Source organism: Aquila chrysaetos, chromosome 2 (genome assembly GCF_900496995.4).
Source record: "Aquila chrysaetos chrysaetos chromosome 2, bAquChr1.4, whole genome shotgun sequence".
Classification (NCBI taxonomy): Eukaryota; Metazoa; Chordata; class Aves; order Accipitriformes; family Accipitridae; genus Aquila; species Aquila chrysaetos.
Genome location: NC_044005.1, coordinates 25,864,006 through 25,882,468, shown reverse-complemented (window position 1 = coordinate 25,882,468; position 18,463 = coordinate 25,864,006). Strand labels below are relative to the sequence as shown.

The window sequence follows — 18,463 nt, the reverse complement described above, 5'->3', positions numbered from 1 at the left end:
CAGAAGCAGCCCTCTGTCAGGACCCCCCACGTGAACGGGAACCCACCATCAGCTGTGGAACAGAGGAACAAAAGAGGTGGGGAGCTTCAGGGCAGCGGGGGCTTGGTGGGCACCTGGGAGATGGAAAAGGAGGGAGCAAAGACCAGAGCCACTAACGCTGCAAACATGGACATGCACGAGGTGCCCTTAACCTCCTGCTTCTCCTCTTCCCCTGCAGGACACAATCCCACCCACTTCGGCCGGACAACCATCGCCAACATCCCGACGCAGTACGTGGCTCCCGCATCCTGGGGGGCTGTGGGTGCTGCCGCTGTGGTGGGCACTGCTGGGAGCACCCAGACATGGTGCTCAACAGAGCCCCATGCCAGGGACGGGTGCATGTGAGGAGCACACTGCTGGTGGTAGCTCCCGTGTTGTCTGCACCACACGTGAGCGCAGTGGTGGTGCCTGGCACGCTGGCACTGCTCGCTGCACCCCACTGCTGGCAGAAGTGCTCTCGGGGGGGCTGGGCGGCCTCATTTCTGTAGTATCTCAGCCACCACCCTGGATGCTGCCCCTCTTGTCCCTGGGGTGGGGGTCTGGCAGCTGGCTCAGGGAGGTCCCACTGGGCAGTGGGGGTGGCCACGGGTAAGATACTGAGCACCAGGCTGGTCTGCATGCCACGCACCCACAGCAGCGCTCACTGATCCCCTCTTCCCCTCCTCCAGGGACCGTCTGCTGTGGCTGCACAGCATCTTCGCCCTCATCTATTTCATCCTCACCATCCTCTGCATGGCTCACCACTCCGTCCACCTGGAATACCGAGAGAATGAGAAGGTGAGCAACCACTCCTCCTCCAAGCCTGCCTTGTTCAGTGCTAATGGACAACTTTGTGCTTTGTGGAAAGGATGGTCCCAGTAGGTAGAGAGAGCTTTAGAAACAGGCTGGGACGGGGCAGGCAGGGAAAGATATGGCTAGCTTTCTCCAGCTTCTGGAGGAAACCTGGCAGCCTGGAGGCATACCTCTCTCTCCTGCTGCCTTGTCTCTTGAGATTGAAGCTCTGTTGTGTCCATCTGTCTGGGAGGTGGCAGTGTCTGGCTATGCCCCTGGGGTCTGGGAGCGGGCATTGAGGAGGTCTGTGCTGACCAGCCTCCGGGGTGGCAGTCAGTGCCCTGACTTGCTTCTGCCTTCCCAGTGGCTGGGCGAGCAGGGTGGCAGCAAGACATCCCACAGACCCCCCTGCCCACCCACCCCACTCTGCCCCTTCTCCTCCCCCAGGTCGCCCGGACGCTGATGGTTACCCACATCCCCAAAGAGATCACAGACCCTTCCCTTATCATCAAGCATTTCCAGTGAGTAGTGGTGCACCGCAGCCTCGCTGGGCAGCTGGCAGGCAGGTGGCAGGGGCTGTCCCCCTCCCCCAGCTCCTGGTGCCACCGTGTCCCTGTGCCCACAGCGAGGCTTATCCCAGCTGCACCGTCACCAATGTCCAGTTCTGCTTTGATGTGCGCAAGCTGATGAAGCTGGATGCGGAGAGGTGAGTGTGTGCAGGTCCCCGTTGCCTCTGTGGGTGGGTGTACTGCTCCTGCCCACTATGTCGAGGGACCCAGTCTGTCTGTCTCCCGCTGCCTGAATGACCGTCGCACCTATTGGCTTCCCGGCAGGCGCAAGGCAATGAAGGGGCGGCTTTACTTCACCACCAAGGCGCAGAAAGAGGGGAAGATCATGATCAAAACCCACCCCTGTGCCCGTATCTTCTGCTGCCGCTTCTGTGGCTTTGAGCAGGTAGGAGGGTGCGGGCAGGGCTGCAGGCAGCAAGCACATCACCACCGAGGGCAAGGCAGAGCATGGCAGCTTGCCCGTGCCTCAGCCCGCCGAGCGCAGCAGAGCCCTGGCTGCTCCCGCAGGTGGACGCCGAGCAGTACTACGGGGAGCTGGAGGAGAAACTCACAGATGAGTTCAATGCTGAGCGCAACCGCATCACACTCAAGCGGCTTGACATGGCCTTCGTCACCTTCCAGGATGAGCGGATGACGGCTGTGTGAGTGCCCTTCATGCAACGGGCACGGGGATGTCCTCCAGCCAGGCGATGGGTCTGTCTCCTCTGTGCCTCTGCCATCTGCGGAGATGGCTGCTCTGTTGGGCTGCGGGAGGGGTCTCACAAGAAGTGTGAGGGTGGTCCTGAGCCCTTGGTCTAGACCTGACCCCTGGCTCCCTCCTCCCACAGGATTTTGAAGGACTACAGCCACATCCACTGCCGCAAGCACCCCCAGCAGTCCTCTGTCACCACCGTGGTCAAGTCACACCACTGGGGCGTTCGCTATGCCCCTGCACCCAGCGACATCATCTGGTGAAACCCGTGGTGGGAGGGAGGGAGGAAGCGGGGCGAGCAGCCGGGGGGAACCTGTGCCCCTACCTATAGGGAGCCCATGCCCATCGCTATAGGGAGCCCATGTATCTGTAGGGAACCTGTGGCTGTATCTATAGGGTGCTTTCCCAGGGTGGCAAAGGCTGACAATCCCTCCTGTGGCCATAGCAGAAGTCAGCAGGGATGACTGGGCTGATCACCTCATGGGTGGCCGGGCTCGGCCAGGTGAGGTTTGGGGTGATTGCCAGGCTCCTATTTCTCCAGCCTGACTCCAAAGCCTCCTGGTGGTACAGACCCCCGTGTGGCCATTCTCTGGTCCTGGGGGCTCTGCAGGTGTCAGCGCAGCAGTGCGGGGAGGGGGCGAGGGTGGGCTCAGAGCAATGGCTGCCAGGATGGTTGGTGCGGGTATGGGAGGCAAAGCTTCGGGGAGCCAGGCTGGGAGGCCCCGGACACATGGCTTTTCCTCCACACCATGTCCGAGTCGTGCTTTCCTCTCACAGGGAGAATTTATCGGTCCGTGGCACATCCTGGTGGGTGCGATTCATCCTCCTTAATATCTGCCTCTTCGTCCTTCTCTTCTTCCTCACCACACCAGCCATCATTGTCAACACTATGGACATGTTCAACGTGACACACCCTGTGGAGACCCTCAAGGTAGTCCCTGGGGCCCTGTGCCAGCTTTCCCAAAGGGTCTCCATTTCCAGGCTTGTCCATGACAGGGGGAGGGCACTGGCTCTACACTAGGCCAAGAAGACAAGCCATCACTGGGATGGGTGTTGATGAAAGGCAAGGAGTGGTCATGCCCCTGCTTGCCATCCATCCCCTTCTTGTTGTTTCCAGTGGCAGAGCCCTGGGGCACCTGTGCAAACCTGAGCTTTGGTGCTGGTGTCCATGGGGGAGGGCAGGTTGGTGTCCATGCAAGAGGAGAGGGGTGGGAAGAGCTCCAGGAGCTTTTAGGAGCTGCTAGCAGTGCATCTCCTTCCTGCTTATTGACCTGCGAGCTGTTGGGCAGACACTGGGGCTCAGAGCATGCCCGTGGTGCCTTTGGCTGGCCTCAAGCTCTTATCTCCTGAAACAAATGCCCCTTCTCAGGAAGGGGGTGCCCCAGCCCACCTGTTGCAGACACCGTCCTGTGCCAGGAGGCCCGGGGAGCTGCCTCCAGCATGGCTGAGCTCCAGCGGGCTCCTGAGGGGGTGTCTGGCATCTCTCCTCCTGCAGAACCCCATCATCACCCAGTTCTTCCCCACACTGCTGCTCTGGGCCTTCTCCGTCTTCCTGCCTTTCCTTGTCTACTACTCGGCATTCTTTGAGTCGCACTGGACGAGGTAATGGGGCTGGCCCCCGAGCTACCACAGGGCTGCGGTAGTTGGGAGGAACCTCAGTAGGACTCATGGGACCCAACCTGCAGGGAGGCAGGCAGTGCAGTGGCAGACCCCCACAGAGCCCCGGGGGTGTTGCCCTCCATGGAAAGAGCCCCAAGTCCATGCCCAAAGGAGCCATTTCCTTGCCATAGCCCTGAACACTTCCAGGCTGCTGACAAAGGCACGTAGAGCTGGTTTTAAGATGGGTCTGAAAAAGTTTGTGAAAGGGATGGTATGATGGTGGACTGGCAGCAGCAGGGCCATGGCCCTGACTCGGGCAGCACATCCCAGCTGTGCTCCCAGCCCTCCAAGGTGGAGGCATAGGTTCAGGATGCTTGAAGTCTCCTAGCAGAGTAAGCTCTGCCTAGCTCCTACAATGTGCTCTCTGTCTTGACCCTCCACTGGCTTCAACCCCTGTCAGCCCCTGTGCCTGGTCTGCTGAGTCCTTGCAGGAGCTTTGTCACCACCTCCCTTCCTTCTCCTGGGGAAACAGGGGCTCCTGAACCTCTTGTAGATACCCAGCTGCCTCTTGTTGGGCGTCTACACCGGAAGGGATGGTAGGAGAGTGTAGGGATGAAGGAGGTGAGAGGCTGGGACGACAAGAGCTTTCACTACAACAGATTCCTCATGGTCACTACCCCTAGCTTGGGAGAGGCTTTGCAAGGCCCCAGGAGATGCATAGATCAAATGCACATGACTTCCTGGGGCTGGGAGTAGCTCCTTGGTGAAGAGCGAGACCCAGCCCAGCCTCTCCCCCCACTGGCTGCTCTGCCTTGGAAAAGTGCAACGTTCTCCTCTTGCCTCCCCTCTCCGCAGGTCGAGTGAAAATCAGCTCACCATGCACAAGTGCTTCTTCTTCCTAGTGTTCATGGTCATCATTCTGCCCTCGCTGGGGCTGAGCAGGTACGGACCATGCTGCCGTGCTCCTCTCCCTGCTCCCCGGCAGCTGCAGTTGCACCCGGGCCCCTTGCCTCCCACAAGCCAAAGGGCTAAAAGCCCACCGCCACTGAACCATGGCTGTTTGTGGGGAGGAAAACACTCGCTTTTTAGCCATGCTGAGCTGCTCCCAGATGGTCATGGACAGAAAGCTTCCCTGCGGCAGACGGGGGGAGTGGAGCAGCTTGCCAGGCTGCCACGGCTGACCTGAGGGTGCTGGTGATGCCCTGCTTGGGGTCATCCCTTCAGCAGACCCTGAAAGGAGCTGGTCATGTATCTGTGTAGCTCCAGCTATGGCAATCCTGACCATCTGGGAGGCGAGCACCCATGCCTCAGTGGTCCCATGTGGCAGAAGGGTCTGCTCTGGTGGTGTAGGGTCCAGAGGGTCTTGCCCACGCAGGGCAGGGGGAAGCACGCACCCACTGGGTGCCCCCATGTTGCTCTGCAGCTGCCCCTCTTTCTGAGTTGCTCCTCTTCTCCCCCTTCCAGCCTGGACCTTTTTTTCCGCTGGCTCTTTGACACGCACTTTCTGGATGAGGCCGATATCAAGTTCCAGTAAGTAACAGGGAGCTCCCAAACCTCCCGGGCAAGCAGGAGCACCCAACGCCAGCCCCTGCCAGCTCTCCTAGCTGCCTGCCCGAGCATCCTCTCACCTTCTGCGTCCCCGGGGCAGGTGTGTTTTCCTCCCAGACAACGGCGCTTTCTTCGTCAACTATGTGGTCACCTCCAGCCTGATTGGGACGGCCATGGAGCTGCTGCGCATCCCGGGCCTCCTTGTCTACACCGCCCGCCTCTGCTTTGCCAAGTCCGAGCCCGAGCGGCTCCATGTCAAGCGGGTATGTGGCCCTGGTCACCTCTGAGCCTATGCGACCCCCAGCACAGCAGGGATGTGCTTGCTGGAAACTCAGGCCATCCCAGTCCTATGGGGAGGCTTGTGGAGACTTCTTCAGGCCTTGTAGGCACTGATGGGGGGAGGCAGTCGTGTCGGCCAGGGTGCAAAGGCAAGTGCAGCCTTTGCAGTGGCAGAGGCAGTAATGACACTTTGGTTGTGCCCCAGAGCCAAGCCTACCAGTTCCAGTTTGGACTGGAGTATGCCTGGACCTGCTGCATCTTCTCCGTTGTCATGACATACAGCATCACCTGCCCCATCATCGTCCCCTTCGGTGAGTATGACCCCGTGCCCATGGTCCCACTGCCCCCGGCCATGCCAAGAACAGCCTATCCCAGCCACCAGCAGCGGCGTGGGAGTGCAAGTTTCCCGCATGGTACGGGCAGGCACCCTTGGGCATCATCCCCTGGGCCTGCCCTGCTGTCCCTTCGACCTGGCTGTCCCTGTTGTCCTCCCACCACAAATGGCCCCTCTCCTCCCACCAGGGTTGCTCTACATGCTGCTCAAGCACATGGTTGACCGGTACAACATTTACTATGTGTACATCCCCACCAAGCTGAACCAGCGCCTCCATGTCGCCGCCATCAGCCAGGTTGTGGTGGCCCCCATCCTCTGCATGTTCTGGCTGCTCTTCTTCTCCGTCCTGCGCCTCGGTAGGGAGAGCTTGGGACTTCTCCTGCCACTGCTGAGGGTCACATCTAATGCTTGGGGGGATAAGCCACCAGTGTCACCCCCCTGAATTAGGCATGGCACAGAGGGTGGGAAGGGGGAGGGTGTGATGGAGACCTGGCAGATGAGGAGGCTGTCAGCTAGTGTTTTGGGAAGGGGGTTGAGAACTTGTAAGACCCAAAGCAGGCACCAGCCTGGGGCTCAGCTGGACATGCAGCAGGTCCTTGGAGGCTCATGTGCTGCCCCAGTGTCTCTGTGCTCTAGGTCCCACCCGCCCTGTCACCCTCTTCACCTTTGTGGTCCTCCTCTCCTGCATTGTCTTCTCCTTCTTTGGCCTCTGCCTGAAGAAGCTGCAGCCGCGGAAACCCTCCAGCTACCAGGTGAGCGCAGGCAGCCGCCTGTCCCGTTCCCTTGCCCCGCTGCGTCCCCTCCTTGCCTCTCGGGGGTGCGTTTGCTGTGATGAGTCAGGTGGCGCCTGGCTGGCCCCCGGCATCGGCTGGGGACTCCCAAACCGTCTTTCCTCCTGGCCCCCCTCTCCCCAGATGTCTGACCAGTCTGAGGGCGCCTTCAATGATGTGGAGCGGAGCAGTGTTTCCTCCACCCCCAACTCCAACGTGAGTACCCCTCCCCAGCCCTGCCGTGGCCACCCCTCCTTGCTCCCCTGGGTCCTGACCCCCCACCGCCCCCCGGGGCAGCTCTTCGTGGCCACCGTCCTGCAGGAGCCCGAGCTGAGCCTGACGCCGGCGGCCTCCCCGGCGCACCAGTCCTACGGCACCATGGGCAACCACCTGGAGCCAGCGGAGGACGGGGAGGACGGGGGGCTGCAGAGCTTCGAGACGGAGCTGGAGACAGTGGAGGGCGAGTACAGGAGCGGCCCTGTGATGGAGAGCCAGGCCCGCTACCAGTGAGCACCCCCGTCGCTGGGGCAAGGACCAGCTGTGCCGAGAGCGGAGGACGTGCCGGGGGGCAGGAAGGAGCCTTCCCAGCACTGGTGGGGGCCACCTTGCTGATGGGGTGGGGGGACGACAGGACTGATGTGAGGGGCAGACCCCATTGCATGGGAGGTGGCAGGAGGCTCTGCTGGTCCCTCCTGCTGCCTGGACCGGCTCAGCCTCCCCCCTGTTCCCGCATCCCCACCTGCCTCTTCCAGCCCATCATGGGGAAGAAGGGATGCAGCGGTGTGGGGAGAGGGTCTCTCTGAGAGGCCATGCTTTTGGGGGCAGGAGGGAGGCCCTGGCCCCTCCGTGAGGGGGAAGCAGCCCAGACAGCTCAGACGAATGTGCCCGCCGCCACGCTGTCCCACGGGTCCTCGGTGGCGGGGGACGGCCACCCCTAACCCTCACTTCCCACCTCTGCTCGCGGCGGCCGTCCCGCTGCCTCCCTTGGTGCCGGCTGTGCAGGTTCTTCCCGCCCCCGCTGCCTTTGCCGGTTAAAGCAGGGACTGCTGAGACCTGTGTGCTTTGGTGGGAGGTGAGTGCTCAGGGCTGCTCCCACGTCTGCCTGAGCACCAGCAGCCCTGCCCTGAGGCAGGCATCAAAACCCAAGCCCAGCCCTTCCCCACCCTCCCACCCCATCCCTCCGCTGCCACTGCACCATGCCTGCACCCTTGGGTCCATGGGGAGGAGCGGGAGATCAAGGGATGAGTGCGTTTAATGGCTGTGAGGGCAGCTCCGCGTCATCCTGCCTCGCCCGGCAGTATCCCCCTCGTGCTCTCCCTGGGGCTGGCCATGGGACCCTGCATGGCTCCATCCTTTTGCAACAGAAACGGGGAGGGCAGTGCTGGCAGGACCCCGGCCTCCGGGTCCTGGTCCACCGCATCCTGCCCTCACCCACAAGTCGCAGCCATGGGATGCTCCCCCAGCAGCCACACCACCCCCTAAGTGTGAGTCCTGCTGTGATCAGTATAAATGCACCGGCTCCTGCCTGGGCAGCATCCTGGGGTTTTCCAGCTCATCCGCAGCAGCCGTGGAGGCCCCTGGAGATGAGTGCAGATCCTCGCCCTACTCGGTCCCTCTCCCACCAGGCTAGCCCGCCTAGGTATGCTGACTCCTCGCTTGGCCCCGCTTTGGCCTCGGGGCTGATTTTCCTCTAATTTTCCTGCTCCTGATTTTCCTGCTAGCTTCAGAGCAATTCTAGCTGCCATCCCGGGGCCATCCAGGGAGGGAAGGGATGACGACGCAGCTCTGCTGGCACTAAGGCTGCCAGCGTGGGGAGTGCTGCTGTGTGAAGGCAGATGCTTGGCCATGGCACCGCTCAGCATTACTGGTGCTGCATGGTTGTTCCAGTCCTGTGGGGGGGGGTTAAAAGGCAGCCCTGCAGCGAGCTGTGGGTCTCTGTTGGACTCAAGTGGGCCCTGGGACATCCCTGTGGGGCTTGGTGGGTCTTGGCTCAGCCACCTGGCAGCGCTGTGGTCCCCATCCCACCCATGTTCCTGCATGCCGGGGTGATGTCTGCGGCACACTAGCTGCCAAGTGGTTGCCTCGGGGGACCCTTGAGCTCAGCCGCTTCCTCCCAACCCCAAAAAGCACCCTGGGGGGCTCACGGCTCCCTGCCCAGGTGCCTGCAGGGCTGCCCACAGTTCAGCCGCTGCCCTCACTGCCTGCTCCAGGGGTAGCCCCGGCTGGAGCCGGGGGGATGCTGGTGGCCTCTCTCCAGGTGGAAGCAAGTGCCTGCGAGCAGCACCACGTCCTCGGGAGCTCGGGCTGCTGGTCCGATTGCCCTTGGCTGCCCCGCTGTAGGAATGTGCCAGAGGTCTGTACCTTCTCGTGATTTATTGCTATGACCGTGCCTTGAATAAAATTACTTCACCCAGCCGCTGCCTGATGTTGTCACCCTCGTGCGTCCTGCCCGGTGCCAGGAGAGGGGGGACCCTCGCCACTGGAGCCTGTGAAAATACTCCAGCCCCTTTCCCCACCTGCGGGCTGCTTTTGACCCTTCTTGGGGATATCCTGCAGAAACTTAAGTGGCAAGGAGACCATTTGGCTACCTCCCCACCTCCAGGCACCTTGCCACCCACCATGGTCCCCACAAAAGCAAACCTGAGTGGGCAGATGCAGCAAAGGTGCGAGAGCAGGGGAACGCTCTGTTGTGTCCCTTTGGAAAGGCTGGCATAGCCTTCGGCACTGTCCCCAGCACTGGGGAAGGGGTGCAGCCCTGGGACAGGCATGTGCCTCCCCTGCCCATCCTCTGCCAGTGCTCGCCCCACAGGCTCAGCTGGCTCAGGACACCACCAAAAAGGGGCACACACTGCCTGCCAGGAGCAGGATGGTGGCCTGGAGCTCCTCCGGGACCACAGCAAGGAGTGGAGGGACCCATCCCATCTGGGGATGGAGCAGATGTTCCCAAAGCTGCACTGCCCACAAAGTCCAAGGGAAGGGGGTGAACACCTTTTGGGAGCCTTTCTCTAGGTTTTGAGCAGACGGTGCTCTCTTGCTCCCCTCCTCCCTCCCAAAACACAGTCTTTATACCCAAATTCCTACTTGACTGAGCTGTGTCTGGTTTCAGCAGGTCCCTCTGGCCAGCCCCTCCACGGCTCCCAGGGGGCGAACCCTGCCTGGCCAGCCTGCCTTATGGCACAGGGAGGACCTCCCTTTGGGTGAAAAACTGGAAAATTTAAAAACCCACTCCCCTCATCACACAACCCCACAGAGCCCCCCCACGGTTTGTAATTAGTGGGAAATGGGCTAAACACAGGGCCTTGCTGGTGCCAGGGAGCTGAGGCAGGAGCCCTGGCTGTGAGCAAGGCTGTAATTGCCCTCCCCAGCTGGCGGCTCTCCTGGTCCTTGCAGGGGAAGCTCATTACAGCCTAACAAGCTTGTGTAAGCCTCATCACGCTGTGCCTCCACCACTCCAGCCATCAGAAACCCGCCTGCCTGATTACAGCCTGCGCATACAAAAGTCCCTCACAGTCGGGGCCAAGCAATTGCATGGCGTCTCCCACTGCGTCGGCCGGTGGCGGGCAGTGCTGGGAGCATCCCTGCTGGGCAGCAGCCAAGGCAAAGGGGCGGTTTGTGGGAGCCGTGGCAAACCTCTGCGCTGGCGCAGGGGGTCGAAGATGGGGGTGCTGCTGGGGGGTGCCACGCTGGCCCTTCCCCGCAGCTCTGCGGTTGGGCTCCCGCTGCCAGCCCTGAGGCTGGCAGCTGTGCTCCAGGCCAGGAAGAGCTGGAAAATTTATTTTAGCAATGAACCACAGGGAGGATTTATTTGCGTCAGATGTCTGCCGCTCTCCTTGCCCTTCGCAGCCCGTTGCACATTGCCCTACAGAACATGCCCCAACCTAAACATTGCCCAAGGCAGAGCAGCGCGGCTTTCCCGGGATGCTCACCAAGCTCTCCTGTGGCAGGGCTGGGATTTCCAGCCCTCAGGAGATGCTATTACAGACCCTGAGCTGGCTTCCCCGCTCTAGGGACCATCCTTCTTCAGTGCCAAGTGCCCAACACTCCCAGGGCTGGAAACCCACTGTGTCACAGCTAGAACCTGCCCTGGGAAGTGGGAGACAGGACCTCCTACATCCCCACCAGCTGCTCCCTGGGGCAGGGCTGCTGGCAGGGTGGATGCTGCGTGGAGCCAGGCAGGACTTTGCTGCGAGGCCATGCCCTGCTGCTGAGGGCAACCAGCAGCGGGTGACCAGCAGCCGGTGAGCCTATGCTATCTCAAAGAACAAAAGCAACAGCTAACAACAGAAAAGGGATTTTTAGGCTGATTGCTTAAAACGCTAATTCCATTAGAGGTCGTTAATTTTGGAAGGTAACGAGCAATCAGCAGCAGGACACCTTTGCTAGCCCCTCCGCTGCTCGCCCATTCAATTACAGTGCACAAAAGCTCCCAACAGACATTGGTGCTGCATGCCCTCTCATGTCAGTCAGCTGGACTACACAAGCACTCCCAGTGACCAATATCTCCACACCTAGAGCCAATAAGAAACCAATAACCCCCCGCCTCTGTCAACCTTTTTTTTTTGGCTTGCTTGGGCCTTTTACATTAAAATAAACATAAGGCAACAAAAAGGGCCAAGACTCACTGTTGCTCTTTATTAAACAGTACAGCTGGGTATAAGAGGCACACAGACTAGTTCAGTTCTCTTGGGAATTACACAAAACATGGTACAGAACAGGAGAGGTCAAGGAGCTGGGAAAGCTAGAGGGAGCAGGAATGGTTTGGGGCAATAACACCCACACCACACCCATCACATAGCTGTCTACTTGTCACACACAGCCAGAAGGTCCCCCCTGTGATGCTGAAGGCTGATGCCCCAGAACAGGGTTGCAAAGAGGACGTCCCCATTCCCAAACCCTCCTACCCCATCCTGTGCCGTAACAGCTAGCCCCTCCCCCCAGCCCTGGCTCCTCCATCCCTCACTGCCTGGCACGAGAATGGGGAGGACCTCACCTGACCCAGCTGATGGAGAGACCCATGGGCCAGGATGCACAACACCACGCTGTAGGGCTGCAGGAGCAGAGCCTGGTGCCACAGGGAGGACAGTGAGCATCCTACATGGGGATGTTCACTGCCTGTTCCACAATACCGCTCAGCTCCCCTCCCAAACACTGCTAGAGGGTTCCTTGCTTGCTGGAAGCCCATGGCCACCACCAGGCCTGGTGGCAGAGAAGCAGACCCCCATCTCACAGGGCACCCCATCACCCCCTCCATGGCATGGGGCTGGGAGACCTCAGCTGCAGCTGCGAGGAGTGAGCAGCCCTCTCCTGCCCCAGAGTGGAGGACGTCTGAGTATAGGAGGAATGTGTCTCTAGAACAGGACCATCTCAGCCCTCAATGCTGGGCTCCTCCTGCCCTGAAGGAGCAGCAAAAAAGGGCCTTGCCTGTAACTGAATACTTGCTCCATGTCCTTGCCCTGGGGCTAGTGATGGCTGGAAACACGGTTCTGCCTGTCCCACAGCAACTTCCCCACAAAGATGAACTCTTCTTCAAAGTGCTCAAGTTCAGCTCCCCCCAGAGCCCTCCCGTGCTGCCTCTCAGCCATTTCCTGGGATTTCTTTCAGCAGAAGCTGTCTTCTCACTCCTGTCCTGACATAGCACTGCTGCACGTACCTAAGTGGGTGCCTCACTCTGCTCCAAAGCGGCTGTGTCTCAAGTATGGCTGGGAGGGATTACTAAAGGTGAGGAGCTCTGCAGATGGGCACTGTGTGCAGCTAGAAAGCGCTCCAGGTGCTGACAGCATCAGCAGAGAAATTCCAGCTCCGCTTCCTCTGGCCAAGAGCCAGAATGATTTCTGGAAACTGTTGCCATGACATGATTGCAACCTTCATTTTTTATTTTAAGACTTCTTTTCCTTGTATTTACTTTATTCTCCTTAACACAAAGCAGTAAAGAGCCACCACTGCTGCTGCATTTCAGCTGGCTCTGAGGTTAAACCAACCAGCCCAACCAACACAAGACTTTCAGCTGGCAGCCCACACCTGCTAAAAGCAGCCTCACCTTGGGATTAATGTGACCCCACTGCCTGAAGCATCCCTAGGAAACATGCTGAGTTGTGGCCCACCTGACACAAGGAAAAGCCATGGATCCCATCCAGGGGAGAGGCAAGGCAGAAGAGAGCACCAGGATTAACCATCTGGTTGTGACATGTTGGTGAAGGGAGAGGGGGAAAATCTCCCTGCAAGGTTTGGGGAGGACGGCCACACAGCACGGCCAGCTCCCACCTCTGCTGCCCCTGCCCCTGGAGGGAGCCAAACCTGCCATCGCCACAGCTGAACCAGGCACAACAGTGCAGGAGTGAGCAGTGCCAGGCCTGGAGGGTCTTGAGCATGGCAAATAGGATCTTGGGCAAATAAGCCCAAGAGGCCTACGCTAGCTGTGATCTAACTATGGTGGGCAGCAAGAGGAGGGAAGACGAGCCAGCTAAAAACCAGAGTAGGTACATGGGTGTTGGTGCTCCAGGTAGCCCGAAGGAACTTGGGGCAGGGCAGTGTACCTGTGCTGTGGCACTCCTAGGCTTCGCTGCAGAGACGTACCCTGCCAGCCCTTAGCAAAGGCAGAGACGTAGTCATGCCGAAGCAAGGCAGAATCACTGGGAGAGCCCCAAAGCACACGTGACTGAAGGAAACAGCGATGGGCTGGCGCACAGAGAAAGACAGAGATGGAGAGAGGCAGAGAGCGTGGCATGAGTGCTCCTTCTGCCCAGGACTGCTGCGTGGTCAAGGACGGGGATGGCTGGCAGGATCTAGTCCCCTTCTGGGAGGGTCTCCCAGCCGCGTTGCATGGCTTTCACCACAGCACCGTAGAGTTTGCTCCAAGCCTCCCGCACATCTGGGCTGAAGGCAGCGCCAAGGCATTTCTCCAGCATGTACAGCAAGGACTCGCCGACAGTCTGCAAACCAAACAGGGAGGTGTCAAGCTCAGCACCGGGTGATGACACACAGCCCCATCTCTTGCTTCACTGCCTTTTTGGACTTCTCCCATTGCAGGGCAGCTGCTCCTCATCTACCAACGGGGCCAGGCCACCCCATCCCTGGCTGCTCAGAGGGGGCCCAGAACCAGCCCATGCTTTTCCCTGCCCTATGCTGGCCCTTACCCCACACCCTGGGTGAGTAGGGAGCAATGGCTGACACCACGCATGTAACACCAGGAGAAAGGTACATGTCCATCTTCTGTGGCTCCCACATGGGGGTAGCCGGTCCCATCCCCAGGGCAGAGCTGAGCAATGCCCTGATGCCAGGAGAGTAGGCCAGACCCCAGACTGGATGCTGAGGGCCTGCCTTGCCACCACTCAGGTCTCTCCACAGGGCACTGCTGCTCATGGAGCTGCAAGCAACCCCATCCAGGAGCACCCACACACTGAGCACAGGGCTGGTGGGGATCACTACCCCAAGCAAAGAGGACCCTCCTCCCTCTGAAGAGGACCAAAGCTAGCAGTATCAGGAGGGAGCCATGCATTGGTTAGAAATCTTTCCTTCAACCTGTCTTTCCCTGCTGCGTAATCCAGCATTTCTCTCCATGCTTGATGGCAGGAGAGGAGTAAGCAAGGATTTAATACGGAGGATGCTTCTGTCCTACTGCCATGGAGGAAGCAGAGGCTGAGGTGCAGCAACCCCAACCCAGTGCAGACACAGAGAGAAGTGAATGCTCCCTTTCCCAGGTGCAGTGAGATTTGGCCAGATAATTTGATGCAGAGAACCAGGGCCCAGGGCAAAGTCTGAGCCTGCTGCCCTGTGTTGCAGGAGAGACTGCCGTGCCCCGAGCCATGGTGCTCCTCAAAAGGGGGAAATGCCTTGCTCCCCTCTGTCCTTTCTCCCTGGGCTTACTGGGGGAGGGCAGAAAATGAGGAGAGCTCAAGGATTTCCCTGACTGAGCTAACGTCACTATGCAGGTATCTGCAGCTCGGGGGCTGCCCTGAGCCACCAGCTTTCTCTCCAGCCAGCTGAACCCAGCAGGTGGGCACAGAGGGATGGGGTCAGCTGAGGGCTGCAGGCACAGCTGCACAAACACAGCCACAGTGGGACAAGAGAGGACGCCTCACCGAGAAAGACTCCACCTTCACCCCAACTGCCTGGTGCTTCTTGCCGAGGTTGCAGAGATACTCTTCCAGGCAGGACAAGTTCTCCAGGTGGCTCACAGCGGCATCGATCACCAGCATCACCTGCAGGAGCACAGAGGCAGAATGGCATGAGCAGCAAGGCTCTGCTGCCCTCCCAGAGGAACAAAGAGTCTGACCCCTGTACTTCACCCTTCTCAGCCTGACCACCTCCCAGCCCAGCAGATGCCCTCTGAGCTTTCCTTCACTCTGCTGTGATCCGTGTGTCACATCAGTGAGGTATGCTGGCAGCAGCATACACCACATCTTTCTATAGGACACTGCCAGAAGTGCCAGAGCAAGCAGCACTGCTGAACTCCCTGTCCCAGAGGCAGTAAACTGCTCAGCCCTATAGCAGAGCAGTGATGGGCTACGCTCTAACATTGATGCAGTCATTACAGCTCTTAGGACCCCAGGACAACTGCAGGGGAGCCCTGGAAGTTGCCAGGACTAGAGTTTCCGACTAGAAGTTGCCAAGAAGGTGCAATTGTGAATAAGGCAACTCCAATTCTAAGATCAGCCGAGGAGGAGATGGGGTGGATAGTACAGCCAAGAGACCTGGTTTGGTAAAGCACATACCACCGTGGTCTCCCAGGAGCACGAAGAGTCAAATGGAAACAGGAGAGAGAAGGGTTAAAGAGGGATGAAGGGAACAGACACACCAAATTAGAAGAGATTAAAACCAGGGCATGGTTAGCTTGGCAAAGCCAAGAGGTGATAGAATTGTGCTCTCTAATTTCAACAGGAAAATTATCTCCAACAAGAGCAAAGAGCTATTTCAGCTCAGGGCAATAATAGCAAAAGTAAAAATGGACTTAACTTTGCCAATAAACAGAGGCTGGAAAATAACAAAAAAGCTTGCAGCTATCAGAGGAGCACAGTCCTGAAACAGCCTCTTATGAGGAATAAAGACAGGCAAGCGAGGCACCAAACTGGTTTAAAGATGGAGCCAGACAGTTTATGAAGGCATCTGGAAGCCGAGGCTGTGCTCTGCCCCGGTGTGGCCGCTATTTAGGGCTCAGCAAAGGGTCTTTGCTGCACTGGCTATAGTTCTGTCCATGCATGAGCTCCTCCAGGTGACATCAGCATTGCTCCTCTCCCTGTTTCGGGGGGAGGCAAACGGGTATCACAGCACTCCCCCAGAGGTTATCCAAGAGATGCTGTGGGCCTTTGGGCTCTACAACCGCATCAAAAGCCTCTCCACAGCAGCGAGTCCATGGAGCCTGGCCCACTGCCCAGCTCTGTGCCACCTCTCAGTCAGCATGTGGTCAAGCAAAGGGCTTCAGTCCTTGTCTGGACAGAAGCGAGCTCACTGAAGCACTTCTGCAGTAGAAGAAGGGGGCTTCCAACCTTCGCAAGAGGCAATCCACTCTCAGATGAGGGCACAGAAATCAGGATGGTGCTTCTTACCCACCGCAACCCGCATCCTCATCCCTTCCCCACTGTTGTAAGGCACTTTGCCCTGGCAATAGCACCTTCTGCTAGCATGAGTAAACCCCCTGCAGTTACCATCGCAGGAGGAGACTTCCCATGCGTTCCCCAGTCAGGCACCCCACAGTCCCAAGCCATTGCCTAAGGGCTTCCACCTCCACTGGGACGGGGGCTGCGCTCCGGCCATGCCACAGCCCCTCTCTCACCTTCCTGATGTGATCCAGGAACTCGGGGGTGGAGAGGCACTCCTGAGGGCTGGCAAACTGCTTGCAGTTGTACTGGAAAAGGGGCAACAGGTCAGGGTCCAAGTCAAACAACCTGCAACAGTAAGAGAGAAACCCCCATCTTCTCACTAACTCAGCTTTATTTAGGGTCCTGCTCACCCCAGGAACAACCCCATCAGTAGCACACCCGCAGGCCTCCCTCTGCCTCCCTTCCTACCTACTGATCCCTCCCCACCTGTAAAGGACCCAGAGGTTCTGAAAAGTCTTAGTTTGGAGCAATCCAGGTTACCTATAGCCCAAAAAGTCTCTATTTCCCTAGCCCCCAGCCCCAGCTCTCAGACATGTGTTTATGGCACCTGAGGACCAGTCCCAGCTCACCAGAGCTCCTCCTGGCTTGGCCCTTCTTCCCAAAGTCTTGGTTGTTGTCTCAACTCTTCCCATTCCCACTTCACAATCCCCTTAAGCCCCAAAGCTCCCAAATCTAGGGAAAGCCTGCAAGCTCCAGCAGCCGGCTTTCCTACTTGAGCGAGGGGGGCACGTACAAACTCAGCTAATGCCCCACTCTCCCACACCATTACCAGCTCCCATTTTTTCCCCCCTCATCCTCCCTGCCAGTGCATGCCAGGCACATATGCAGCCACCCAGGCAGATCTAACAGACTGATGCCGTCCATGGAGGCCACAGGGAATTCAGGCAAGACCATCTCTCTTCCCCTCATCCTGCACATTAAACTACCGCATCCCTCTCCCCTCCGCTGAAACTCCCAAACATTGCTGCTGCTGCTGCTCGCAGCCCTGCTCTGCGAGGTTTGGCTCTTGCCCTGCTCCCAAAGCCAATCGTCGACTCTCCAACCGCCCTTTTAAAATGACTTTTCATAGATTTTTCCCTTCTTCTCTTCCCATAATCGAGACATTAATCTGTCTAGGAGAGGCAAGGAGTTGGGTTTCAGCCGCTGCCCGCGGCACACCGTCTCCTCTGCCCTCAGACCGAACGCCTGCCCAGCGGCCGGGTCTTCGCCTGGGGCTGCAGAGTGCCGTGGCAGGGGCAACGAGGAGGTCCCTTCGATACGCTCCCCAGCGCGGGGCGGACGCGCAGCTCTTCAGACAGCAGAAGTAACGGTGACGAGACGGCGGATCGGCGGGCAGAAACGCACAAGACCTGCCCGCTGCCTCTCTCCCTCACCCTCCGTCTCCCCGCAACAAAGTTCTCGCTCCCGGAGGCTGGGAGAGGCCTTCCCCCCGCCGCTGCCCCACGGCAGCCGCGGCTTCGCGGTGGAGGGGCTTCAGCCCCGCGCTGCTCCCGCCGACCGCCAGCCCCGGGGAGGGGAGAGAGGGCGGGGAACCGCCAAGCGAAGGGAAGCGCTTCCCTCCGAGAAGCGGACCCCGTCCGTCCCCGGCTCCGTCCGGGCGGGCGGCGGGGCTGGGCTACCGGCTGCCGTATCCCCTCCCTACCGCCCCGCTCACCTGCCGAAAAGGACGAGGCCGTGCTGTACGGGGCTGCCGCTCACCCGCTGCCAGCTCTCCCGGATCAGCGCTCGCTGCCTGCCAGACAGCGGCATCCCGCTCTCCATGGCGGAGGGGGCCGCCGAGCGGCAGCTGCCCGCCCCCCCGGCGGAGCGAGGGGCGGGCGGGCGACGCCGCGCTCACCTGGGGGGGGGGTCCCCATCCGCGCTCCGCCCCTGTCCTGCCGGCCCCTCCGCGCCACCCGGCGCTTTCCCCGGCCGCCTGGCGAGGAAGAGAGAGCTCGCTCTGTGTTTCCCCAACTAACCCCGCCGCAGGATTCGCGGCCGCAGGGCGGAGTAGAAAGTTCAGCTCGTTCGTGGTTGACATTTTCCCGTCGGCCCCGTTTTACACGTGAAGCAGCACGGCGGAGCAGCGCTGGCGAGGGGACCACCGGGACCGGCCGCCTTCGCTGGCCGTTCAGCACAGCTCCCGCCGAGAGTAACTTCGGTGTGGAGGGCCTCGGCGATGCTCCAGCACTACAGCATCCTCTTGCTCTTCGCCACTTCCGCTGAGACTCAGGACACCCCGCAGCCGTCTGCTATCTCCGCAGGCAGGTGCAGTCTAGCCCCTGCAA

At 59.6% G+C, this 18,463-nt stretch overlaps 2 protein-coding genes across 5 annotated transcripts in view; one reads left to right on the top strand and one right to left on the bottom strand.

Moving 5' to 3' along the window:
* The window catches only part of TMEM63C (transmembrane protein 63C), a 35,455-nt gene extending 26,442 nt beyond the window's left edge, over positions 1-9,013 (top strand). For all 4 annotated transcript variants that reach the window (XM_030000998.2, XM_030001008.2, XM_030000988.2 and 1 more), the window contains exons 8-24: positions 218-269; positions 708-816; positions 1,258-1,331; positions 1,436-1,516; positions 1,644-1,764; positions 1,887-2,020; positions 2,207-2,329; positions 2,848-3,001; positions 3,566-3,672; positions 4,525-4,611; positions 5,134-5,199; positions 5,318-5,480; positions 5,702-5,807; positions 6,019-6,186; positions 6,467-6,582; positions 6,745-6,816; positions 6,898-9,013. In XM_030000998.2, the coding sequence (XP_029856858.1) occupies positions 218-269; positions 708-816; positions 1,258-1,331; positions 1,436-1,516; positions 1,644-1,764; positions 1,887-2,020; positions 2,207-2,329; positions 2,848-3,001; positions 3,566-3,672; positions 4,525-4,611; positions 5,134-5,199; positions 5,318-5,480; positions 5,702-5,807; positions 6,019-6,186; positions 6,467-6,582; positions 6,745-6,816; positions 6,898-7,110 (1,946 nt within the window). In that variant the 3' untranslated portion in view covers positions 7,111-9,013. The remainder of the gene's footprint in view (positions 1-217; positions 270-707; positions 817-1,257; positions 1,332-1,435; positions 1,517-1,643; positions 1,765-1,886; positions 2,021-2,206; positions 2,330-2,847; positions 3,002-3,565; positions 3,673-4,524; positions 4,612-5,133; positions 5,200-5,317; positions 5,481-5,701; positions 5,808-6,018; positions 6,187-6,466; positions 6,583-6,744; positions 6,817-6,897) is intronic.
* Positions 9,014-11,212: 2,199 nt separating this feature from the next.
* NGB (neuroglobin) lies at positions 11,213-18,457 on the bottom strand. Its single transcript, XM_030007235.2, has 4 exons — positions 17,851-18,457; positions 16,370-16,481; positions 14,679-14,798; positions 11,213-13,529 (listed from the first exon to the last, which is right to left on the bottom strand). The coding sequence occupies exons 1-4, from the start codon at positions 17,955-17,957 to the stop codon at positions 13,383-13,385; spliced, it is 486 nt and encodes a 161-aa protein (XP_029863095.1). The 5' UTR covers positions 17,958-18,457; the 3' UTR covers positions 11,213-13,382.
* Between the last annotated feature and the right edge of the window lie 6 nt (positions 18,458-18,463).